At 37.3% G+C, this 12,201-nt stretch overlaps 1 protein-coding gene across 3 annotated transcripts in view; it reads right to left on the reverse strand.

Annotated features, from left to right (window-relative positions):
• Nucleotides 1–620: 620 nt before the first annotated feature.
• ADK (adenosine kinase) overlaps nt 621–12,201 on the reverse strand; it is a 544,441-nt gene continuing 532,860 nt past the window's right edge. For all 3 annotated transcript variants that reach the window (XM_058543130.1, XM_058543129.1, XM_058543127.1), the window contains one exon: nt 621–1,439. In XM_058543130.1, coding sequence (XP_058399113.1) covers nt 1,315–1,439 — 125 coding nt within the window. In that variant the 3' untranslated portion in view covers nt 621–1,314. The remainder of the gene's footprint in view (nt 1,440–12,201) is intronic.

Raw genomic sequence — 12,201 nt, forward strand, 5'->3', positions numbered from 1 at the left:
ATCCATGCCAATCCTGCTCTTTTTGCTGAGGAAGACCGGCCCTGAGCTAACATCTATTGCCAATCTTCCTCCTTTTTTTTTTCTTCCTTTTTTCCTCCCAAAGCCCCATTAGATAGCTGTATGTCATAGTTGCACATCCTTCCAGTTGCTGTATGTGGGATGCTGCCTCAGCATGGCCAGACAAGCGGTGTGTCGGCGTGCGCCCGGGATCCGAACCCAGGCCGCCAGTAGTGGAGTGCGCGCACTTAACCACTAAGCCACAGGGCCGGCCCCTGTACCAAGCATTTTATACTTGGTATTCTCTCTCAAATCATCTCAATGACCTTGTATATAGAGGTTATTATCCCATTTTATAGAAAGGAAATTGACACTCAAAAAAGCTGAGTAATTTGCCCAAGGTCATGTAAACGTAATTAAGTCTGACTCCAGAGGTTCTATTATATCATTTGTCTTCCTTAAAACAGTGACTTATTGGTCTCCAATGCTAAGTTATTTTTCAATGTATTGTATTATTCTTCTTTCTATCTCCATTAACAAGTTAGATATCATTTCAGGGCCCAGTATTAAGTAATGATCTTTCTTCATTAGTTTGTTGAGCACAGGGCAAAGACAGAAAAACATTCCTTTATGACAATTTTTATTTGTATCAAATTACAGAGTAACATAAGTATATAAGATAATAATTTGAATATTGTAATATAACATAATTTGGCAAATTATTTAATTATCCAAAGTTTATTACATGTTTGAGCAAGCACTGAAGAGATTATTTGGCATATCTTGGCAGGATAAATATTTCTGTACTTTGACCATTTATCATGTATATATGTGGTACATATATGTATGTGTGTGTGTATATGTGTCACATACACACATAGGTACTCCTAAATTAAGTATACTTGTATAAAAAGCTAAAGATTGATGTGTTAGGATTAATTTCTTTTTAAAAATCTATTATATTAAATTGCATCTGCATTCAAAGCAGAAATGTAGGGAAAAAAACTGATCAATTTGCTAAATACATGTGATTTTACAAAGTAACTGAAAATGAAATAAAAATTTCTATTGAAATGTTATACTTCTGTTTAATTGACATTTTTAAGTGGCACTATCAAACCATGGAAATAAACATTTTTTTAGGTTATTGAGAGAATAATGATTCTACTGAGCATTACTGTATCCTCTAAATTAAGAATGAACATTATTATAGTAGGAAAAGATGGCAGATAATTTTCTTCTTTATTGATATGAGAATTCTCAGGAAGCAATCAGGGTAGTGTCTGTACTTCTGGTCTTGGGTTTCCTGCTTTTCAATCAGTGGAAGTCTGGTTTCTCAGGAAAGGTGCAGCCAGTCCGCCTAATTATGACGCTTGCTGCATAGTGGCCGGCACGAATGCATTCAGTCAGGGGCTTGTCAGAGACCAGCTGAGACAGAAAACCTGGAACACAGACAAAAGGGAAGAAGGTGAGTATTGTGTAACAGTGTCAGAAATGTCATATTGGGGCCGGCCCCGTGGCTTAGCGGTTAAGTGCGTGCGCTCTGATGCAGGCTGCCCGGGTTCGGATCCCGGGCGCGCACAGACGCACTGCTTCTCCGGCCATGCTGAGGCCGCGTCCCACATACAGCAACTAGAAGGATGTGCAACTATGACATACAACTATCGCCTGGGGCTTTAGGGGGAAAAAAAAAAAAAAAGAAATGTCATATTGGGTCAGACCAAAAAATGGTCTATGCATCTATCCTTTTATTTAGTCTTGATAGAAAGTGTTAAACCTCAAGGGTTAGGGAGGTCTTCCCCTAAACATCACGAGCTTCCCCTAATATTTCTTTTAAAGAGCTCCAATTAGGACATGACAAGTTACCATCAAGTCAATCTAGTCTTTCTAAGTCTAAACTATCATGCTTTCCTTTAGCTTTGAGATTAGAAGGTTATGAGTAAGAAATACCAGCCAAATAATATTACCTTGGGTCTTTATAGCTGAGAAGTTATTAGTTATCCTTCTCCCCTTCTCTCTGGATTCCCCTTCTGTATCGTTGTTATTCCTAGCATATTGATATCTGGACAAAATTCTATCATCTGGATATCTCTCCAAGTATAAATTCAAGAGTTGAAAAGTTATGAAGCACCTTACATCTTCCTTTCACTCCCAGAAGTGACAGTGAAAATTTCTATAGTCAAGCACCACAGACCGGTATGACATTAAAATAAATATGATAAGGTAGAAAACAGTGTTGAGGACTTCTGCTTCTGACCAAGATAAAACGAAAGGAACCAGATTTACCCTTTCTCTAGAAACCACTAAAGACAAAGCATATGAATAAAGTTTTTCAAATATTGTACATTAGCCGCAAAGGATCCATGAAAGAAGGGAAACAAGCAAGGTAAACTGTAAAATTGCTCTAGCTTACTACCTAGAGAGAGTTACCAGGCTATAACACAAGGAGGGACAAGCTAGGTAGAGTCCAACAGTCTCAATGAGTAGAGAAAATGGAATTGGGAGTCCAAATAGGATAAAATTAAACATCTAGGCAGACTGATCAGAAAAAAAAGAGAGAAGACATAAATTACCAATATCGAGAATAAGAGAGAGGATATCACTATAGAATTTACAGACACTAAAAGAATAATAAGGAAATGTTATTAACAATTTTATGCCAATAGATTTGACAAGTTACATGAATTGGACAAATTCCTGGAAAGAAACAAACTACCAAAGCTCACTCAGGAAGAAATAGATAACCTAAATAGCCTTGTATCTATTAAATATATTGATTTGGCAGTTAAAAAGCTTCCCATAAAGAAAATTCCAGGTCCAGATGGTATCACTAGTGAATTTGAATAAACATTTAAGGAAGAAAAATAATATCAATGCTATATAAACTCTTCAGAAAACTGAAAAGGAGGGAATACTTCCCAACTCATTCTTTGAGGCCAGCATTACTCTGATACCAGAATCAGAAAAGAAAACTACAGATCAATAATCCTCATGAACATGGATACAAATATTCCGAAGAAAATTTTAGCAAATCAAATCCAATAGTATATTAAAAAAGGTAATAAATCATGATCAGGTGGGGTTTATCCTAGGAATGCAAGGTTGGTTTAACATTCAAAAATCAATCAATGTAGGGGCCAGCCCCGTGGCCTAATGGTTAAGTTTGGTGTGCTACACTTTGGCAGCCCGGGTTCGGTTCCTGGGTGCTGACCTACACCACTTGGCAGCAGCCATGTTAGCTCAGGGCAAATCTTCCTCAGTAAAAAAAAAAAAAAAAAAAAAAAAAAGAAAAAAGAAAAAACAATCAATCAAGGTAATTTACCATATAAACTAAGAAAACCATAAGATCATCTTAATAGATGCAGAAAAAGCATCAGACAAAATCCAATATCCACTGCAATAAAAACTTTCAGCAAACTAGGAATAGAAGAGAACTTCCTCAACCTGATAAAGGGCACTTATGAAAAACTTATAGTTAACATCATTCTTAATGGTGGATGACGAAATGTTTCCCCCTTAGGATCAAGAACAAGGCAAGAATGTTTGCTCTTAAACACTGTCCTGGAGACTCTAGTCAGTGCAATAAAGCAAACAAAATAAAAAAATAAAAGGCATCAACATTGAAAAAGAAGTAAAACTATCTTTATTTGTAGATGGCATGATTGTCTATGTCTCTGGTTCTCAAAAGTGGGCAATTTTGCCCCCCAGGGGACATTTGGCAAAGTCTGAAGACATTTTTGATTGTTACAACTGGGGTAGGGGTGCTACTGGCATCTAGTGGGTAGAGTCCAGAGATGCTGTTAAATATCCTAGAATGTCTATAATGCTGAGATTGAGAAATCCTGGTCTATGTAGAAAATCGTATGGAATCTAGAAAAAAGTTACTAGAACTACTAAGTGAGTTTAGTAAAGTTGCAGGATATAGGATCACTATACAAAAATAAATTGAATTTCCATACTGGTAATGTGTGTATATGTAGCAATTGTATATATTAGCAATGAATAATCAGAAATTGATATTAAAAATACTATTTACCATACCATCAAATATGAGAAACACCTAGGGATAAATCTCACAAAAGTTGTGTAAGACCTGCATACTGAAAATGACAAAACAATACTGAGAGAAATAAAAGAAATCTAAATAAATGGAGAGATATAAAGTGTTCATAGATCAGAATATTCAATATTGTTATCAGCTTTGCAGAAATTTTTCTACTGATTCAATATAATACCAATCAAAATTCTAGCAGGCTTTTCTTATAGAAACTGACAAGTTGATTCTAAAATTTATGTGGAAATGCAAAGGACTTAGACTAGTCACAAGACAACTTTGAAAAAGAAGACTACTTGATTTAAAACTTATTACAGGACTAAAATAATCAAGACATTATGGTATTGGCATAAAGACAGACATATAGATCAATGCAACTGAATAGAGAGTCCTGAAATAAACCTACTTCTATATGGTCAATTGAATTTTTTTTTTTTTAAAGATTTTATTTATTTATTTTCTTTCCCCTCAAAGCCCCAGTAGATAGTTGTATGTCATAGCTGCACATCCTTCTAGTTGCTGTATGTGGGACGTGGCCTCAGCATGGCCAGAGAAGCGGTGCGTCGGTGTGCGCCCGGGATCCGAACCCGGGCTGCCAGCAGCGGAGTGCGCGCACTTAACCGCTAAGCCACGGGGCCGGCCCTGGTCAATTGAATTTTGACAAAGATATCAAAGCAATTCAATGTAGAAAGAATAATCTTTTAAACAAATAGTCTTAGAACAGCTGGATACCACATGTGGGAAAAAAAAACCCCACTTCAACCCTTATCTCACACCATCTACAAAAATTAACTTGATATGGATCATAGATCTAAACGTAAGAGCTAAAACTATAAAACTCTGAGAAGAAAACATAGGAGAAAATCTTAATGATTTTGAATTTGCCAAAGATCTAAGTAAGACATAAGAAGCACAAACTTTTATAAAAGGGAAAATAATTAAGATTTTGCCAAATTAAACACTTTTATACCTAAATAACAAGAAACAACCCAATAAAAAATGGGCAAAAGTGTTGAACAAACAGTTTAGCAAAGAAGATAAACAGATGCCAAAGAAGCAAATGAAATGATGTTCAACCTCATTATTCATTAGAGAAATGCAAATCAAAACTATAATTAGATACCATTGCCCACCCACTACAATGATTAAAATTAAAAAGATAGACCATCTCAAGTGCTGACAAGCATGTGGATCAACTGGAACTCTCATACACTGATATGGGAATATAAAATGATAAGACCACTTTTGAAAACCATTGGTCAGTGTCTTAAAAAGGTAAACATGGGGGCCAGCCCGGTGGCATAGTGGTTAAGTTCGCACGCTCCACTTTGGCAGCCTGAAATTCACAGGTTTGGATCCCAGGCATGGACCTTGTCAGGCCATGCTGTGGCGGCATCCCACATGCAAAGTAGAGGAAGATGAGCACAGATGTTGGCTCAGGGCTAATCTTCCTCACCAAAAAGTGGGGGATTGGCAATGGATGTTAGCTCAGAGCCAGTCTTCCTCACACACACACACACAAAAATGTTAAACATACACCTACCATATGACCCAGTCATTCTATTTGTAGGTATTTAACTCAAGGTAAATGAAAGCATATATCCACACAAAAATCTGTAAAAGAATGTTCATAGCAGCTTTATTTGTAATAGCTCCAAACTGGAAATAATCCAAATGGGGATGAGAAAGGGTAGGAAGGCAGGATTACAAAAGAGCATGGGAGGGCTGGCCCCGTGGCTTAGCGGTTGAGTGTGCGTGCTCCGCTGCTGGGGGCCGGGTTTGGATCCCGGGCGCGCACTGACGCACTACTTGTTCGGCCATGCTGAGGCCACGTCCCACATACAGCAACTAGAAGGATGTGCAGCTATGACATACAACTACCTACTGGGGCTTTGGGGGAAAAAAATAAAATAAATAAAATTAAAAAAAAATTTAAAAGAGCATGGGAGTAGTGGATATGTCCATAGTGATGGTTTCATGGGTGTATACATATGTCAACATTTATAAAATTGTGCACTTTAAATACGTGCACTTTATTGTAGTCAATTATATTGCAATAAAACTATAAAAGAAGAAAAAATTGTTGTCGTTACAAATAAGGTAGGTCAAGAACAGAAGAATCTGGGGCTACTTTCCCCCTAGGGGAAACCTGAGCTGCTGTGGCAGTACACCCAAAAGAACAGATGATAATGAGAAACTGTTCTGTTGCCAGACTTCTAGGCCTTCTCCTAGGCCCTGGGCAGCCTGGGGGGTGAAGGTTAATTGAGAAGCTGTGGTATAATGACCTGAAGAGAGCATTGTAAGAGATTTATGTCCTTTCTTTTACCATTCTGACCACACAGGCATCTCCCTGTCAGATTTGGGGAATGCTCTGTATCTGATAAAATAAGTAAGTATTCCCAACCAAAGAATAAAATTAATTTGGTTAATAGAGTGATGTACTTTGAAGACATTTGCTTAGAACGTGAAAACACTCTGTCAAGAGGTTTAGTAAGAGTACTTTATCATTTGAGTTTTCAGGTAACAGTCAAAGGTCAATATTAACTTTCAGCCAAACCGTGAGACTAAAATGCTCAGCCTACACAGTGAATGGAGCAGATGCCAAATTCAGATCCAGATCAGTTTACAATGGAAACACGTCTATTAGAAGTCTTATAGGCAACATTTTTTTTCCTCATTCCTCCTGGTATGATCTTTGAAATATTTTTGTGAATCATAAGTACCAGCATTCTCTTTCTAAGAGAAGAGCTAGCTGATGACTGAAGTGAAGTACTCTGAAGAGACATTTGTTTTGACAAGTGGAAAATCTGGATACAGAAAAAAGCTAAGACCTTTGCCCCGGGTGAATATCAGTCTTTCAATAATCTATTTTTAAAAACCAACTGAGATGAACTACAGATATTATATAACAAATTATAAGTGGAACTTTCATAAAGTAGCTGATAACGAATCTCAAAAATTGTGTAAAACTGTTTAAGTAAACAAAAGGAGCTTATATTTAAAGAATCACAGGGAAGCCTTTTACAATATGAATAAATATCCCCGAGAAAGGTTTTTTTGTGTAAAATATACATAACCTAAAATTTACCATTTTAACCATTTTTAAGTGTACAATTCATGGCATTAAATACATTTTGCAATGTTTAACCATCATCTCTGTCAATTTCCAGAACTTGTTCATCACTCCAACAGAAACTCGATACTTGTTAAACAATAACTCTCCATTCCCCCCTATTCCTGGCCTCTGATAACTGCTATTCTGCTTTCTGTCTCTATGAATTTGCTATTCTAGGTACCTCATATCAGTAGGACCATACAACATTTGTCCTTTTGTGTCTGGCTTATTTCACTTAGCATAATGTTTCCCAATATAATTTTTTAAGTTTAGATTTTTAATTATTAGCTGGTCTAAAGTGTATTTTTAAAACACTTTATTTGGAAATAATTTCAAATTCAAAGAGAAGTTGCAAGAATAAAAATTGTACAAAAAGCACCTATATATCCTTTATTCAGATGCACTTATAAACATTTTGCTCCTTTTGCACACAAATATTCTCTCTTTATATAATTGTTTCCCCCTGAACTATTCAATAACAAGTTGCATTTATCATGCTTCTTTACCTTTAAATCCATCACTGCGTGTTTCCTGGGAATAAGGCTATTCTCTTATATAACAACAATCCAGTTATCAACTTCAGCAAACACTGTTATAATACTGTTATCTAACCTACTTTCCATATTCCGATTTTGTCAATGACCCAATAATATCCTTGATAGCATTTTTTTTCCTTCCAGGATAGAATCTAGTCTAGGATTTGTCATATTTTTAGTCTTCTTTAATCTTGAACATTTCCTCAGTCTTTCTTTGGCTTTTGCAACAAGGACGTTTTTGAAGCATACACACGGACATCCCTTATTCCCTTTTTAATAGAGTGACTCTCATTTTGGGTTTGTCTGATATTTCCTCACGATTAAATTCAGATTATGCATTCCTGGCCAGAATACTAGAAAAATTATGAGTTGTGTCCTTCTCAGGGTATCACATTTAGAGGCACATTATGTTCAGCTGCTGTTCACTGGTGATGTTAATTCTGATCCCTGATCAAGATGTTGTCCTATTTCTCATTGTATAGTTACTATTTTTTCCCTTCCATCTAACAACCAGTCTGTTGATAGACACTTTAGGACCATGCAAATACTCTGTTCCTCATCAAAAGTCCCCATCCCCTCTCCCGGACTTAGTATCCATTCATGATTCTTAACTGAAGCAACTTATACTGTGATGATTTTCCCACTCCAGCACTCCTTTCACATTTAACAGTCAGCTCTTGGCATTCTACTATATGCAAGAGCCTACCCTTTTACCTATTTGTTATTTTTAATCTGTTTATTATCAATAAGGCGGCACAGATTCTTTTTTATCAATGGTTTATAATTTATTACAACTCAATTCATTTGGTGCTCAAATGTCCTAGTTTTTGCCAGTGGCAGCCCCTTCAAACTGGCTCCAGTGTCCTTGGACATGCCTTCAGACTATTTTTGAGCACTTCCTTACTTTCTGGCATAATGTTCTGAGCTCATTTTATACCCACCCTACCCCAGGCCTGGAATCAGCCATTTCTCCAAGGATACCTCGTTCCTATTAGAGTCCAAGATGTGGGTGGTAGGAGCGTTCTTTGCTTCTGGACGCTGTCAGTGAATAAAGCTAGGAAGTATGGATGTATACACACTCACAGATATACATACACACTTATATCACAGACTTATTTTAGAAACTGAGTTGACATTGATACTTCCAATTCCAATCCATCCCAACAGGGTTCTTTCTTACCTTTCCCCATTCCATTATTATTATTATGTTCCTTCTTCTACAGTGAGAATCCTAGCTCTCAACAATATTTATTTATTTTCTCAGTTTTATAATACATCTAAAACAGCTTCAAAATCGCTTCACTCCAGATCTACTAAAAAGAGTTCAGGATTGGTTTGCCTTTCTCTCATGTACTCAAATACTGTGTTCAGTATGTTACTTAGATTAGTTTTCCCTTTTTACCCCACTTCAGGGTGGCTCATTGTACTTAAGATTGAAAAAAATGTTGGGTTCATGTGTTTCAGTTTGTTTTCAGTTTTAGTCCCCCACTTCTATCCTTGTTAATTTAATTTTTTTTTTTTTTTTTTGGTGAGGAGATCAGCCCTGAGCTAACATCCGCCAATCCTCCTCTTTTTTTGCTGAGGAAGACGGCCCTGGGCTAACATCGGTGCCCATCTTCCTCCACTTTATATGGGACGCCGCCACAGCATGGCTTACCAAGCAGTACTTCGGTGCGCGCCCGGGATCCGAACCAGCGAACCCCGGGCCGCCGCAGCGGAGCGCGCGCACTTAACCGCTTACGCCACCGGGCCGGCCCCTATCCTTGTTAATTTAATTTTTAAGAAATATGTAGGACATTAACATGTTTCCAAAAGTAAAAAACTCTAAAGAAGATATACTCGGAGAAGTGTCACTTTCTTTTACCCTTTGACGCTTCCCCATCCCTTGTAGGTACCCAATTTTACTTTTTTCTGGTTTGTCTTCCTGTGTTTCTTTATGTAAAGGTAAGTAGATCTTATTTCCTTTTTTTTTTTTTTTACACAAATGGAGATACAGTATATATACTCTTCTGCACTTTACTTTTTTCACTTAAAAATATCTCCTGGAAATTACTGTATATCAATTCATAGAGATCTTCCTCATTCTGTTTTACAGCTGCATAGCACCTAAAATTGTATGGATACACCATAGTTTATTCACTCCACCTCCTATGTGTGGATATTCGTATAATTTCCAATGTTTTGCAATTACAAATAATGTTGCAATGAATCATCTTCTGCGTATGTATTTTTGTGTCATTGAGGGTGTATCTTCAGGATAAATTTCTAGAAGTAAAATTTCTATGCTGAAGGGTACATACATGAGTAGTTTTGTTACATATTGCCAAATTCCCCTTCACAGGAGTTGAACCATTTTTATTTCCACTAGTAATGTTTAAGAGGGCCTATTTCCCCACAACTTCACCAACAAGTGTACTGTCAAACTTTTGAGTTTTTGCCAGTCTGATGGGTTAGAAATGCCATCTCAGTGTAATTTTAATTTGTTTTTCTCTTATTATGAGTGAGGCTGAACACCTTTTTATATGTATAAAGAACAAATATTGTTCTGTGAATTGTTTGTTCTTATTTTTTGCTTATTTTTCTATAGGATTTTTCATCTTTGCCCCCCTTATTTTTAAAAGATCTTCGAGTTTTAGAAATATTATTCCTATAAAGTATTTTTTTAGGTAGGAAAAAATACCAACGATAATAATATGCTATTAATATATACAAACACTGTATTAGCAAGTAAACAAAGTGCTTATTCGTATTTCATTCACTGAATGTGATGAATTATAAAGTGTGGTTGGCAAACACTATAGTAGATAAATATGGTTTGCGGATATACAAATAAAAGAAGCTTGCTCTCTTTTAGTAAAGATTTTGGGTCTACCAAGAGTTCAAGAAGCAAACTCTTAAATAACTGTCTTAACATGTGTGCTCAATATGAAAAAGTCCCTTAGGAGCCCTTTTGCTGGTGCCATCAGCTTATGGTCCTTGTAGTACTTCATCTTGAAATGAAGAGTAAGGCTCTGTATATATGCCTTTCAACATAGCTAAGAGAACAAGAGAACATAACACTGGAGAAAATGAAACATCAACACAGCTTTCCAAATCAAGAACTCATATGCTGACGTAGTTGTTGCCTTTCTACTTTGGATCCTTCTCTCTGTGACCTCTTAACTCCTCTCTCATCCTTTTACAGAGAGGCTTATCCCAGGGCCTCTTAGACTTTTCCCAACTTTAGGCCATGTCATGGACGTTAGGCCTCTAGCTGTTGAGGCATAGGGTGGGTAAAGGCTTCTTGCTGACACTGAATTTGGTTCCTAGGGCTAGTGTCGGCTGGCCCTGAATCTTGGAACAATCATAGATGCAGAGCTCTCAGAATAAACCTCTGTCCATTAACAATTGGTACAGCTTATTATCTTTTTGTTAATTTCATTTGAACTTTTCCTTCACTGATGTTAAAGAGTGCTCAATTTTAGTATAACTGAATCCAGTGTCTGAGATGAGGCCTAAAACATATATTTAAACTCTGCCGGCCAGCCCCGTGGCATAGCGGTTAAGTGCGTGTGCTCCACTGCTGGCGGCCCGGGTTCAGATCCTGGGTGCGCACCTAAACACCGCTTGTCAAGCCATGCTGTGGCGGCGTCCCACATAAAGTGGAGGAAGATGGGCATGGATGTTAGCTCAGGGCCAGTCTCCCTCAGCAAAAAGAGCAGGATTGGGGGCCGGCCCCGTGGCTTAGTGGTTAAGTGCGCGTGCTCTGCTGCTGGTGGCCCGGGTTCGGATCCCGGGCGCGCACCGATGCACCACTTCTCCGGCCATGCTGAGGCTGCGTCCCACATACAGCAACTAGAAGGATGTGCAACTATGACATACAACTATCTACTGGGGCTTTGGGGGAAAAATAAATAAATAAAATTATTAAAAAAAAAAAAAAGAGCAGGATTGGCATGGATGTTAGCTCAGGGCTGATCCTCCTCACACACACACACACACACACAAAAGAAAAAGCATGTTTACAATTTAAAACTCTGCAGAGAAGGTGCTAAACTACTTTCCTCAAAGCACATAGATGTTGAATGGCTGGTGTGTACAAAAGGCAAAGTGATTTCCTAACTTAAGTTGTCCATTCCATGTAGAAGAGATAACAGCATCTAGAATTTTCTTAGTGTCATTTACAGAGAATTGAGAAATATTGTCAGTAGGTATGGAAGCCTTAAGGGAGACACTTAAGAGCTAGGGATCTTAGAAGGAAATGAACAAAGTCCACAAGTCAATTTTTTCTTTTTCATATATGGTTCCTTCACTAATAGTTTTCATGGTGGCTGGAACTAAAAACCCAGTAGACTCCACTACTGTTAATTCAACATTCACAGCAAGAAGGATGACTTAGCTTTTCTGGTTGTCATCAAATAAGAAAGCTGTGCCACACTGACTTTATAAACTTGGAAGAATGAAGTTTTAATAATTCACTTTTTATAAGTGTTCGCATCTTGTATTATTCTCAAATTGTT

This window comes from Diceros bicornis, chromosome 6 (assembly GCF_020826845.1).
Source record: "Diceros bicornis minor isolate mBicDic1 chromosome 6, mDicBic1.mat.cur, whole genome shotgun sequence".
Classification (NCBI taxonomy): domain Eukaryota; kingdom Metazoa; phylum Chordata; class Mammalia; order Perissodactyla; family Rhinocerotidae; genus Diceros; species Diceros bicornis.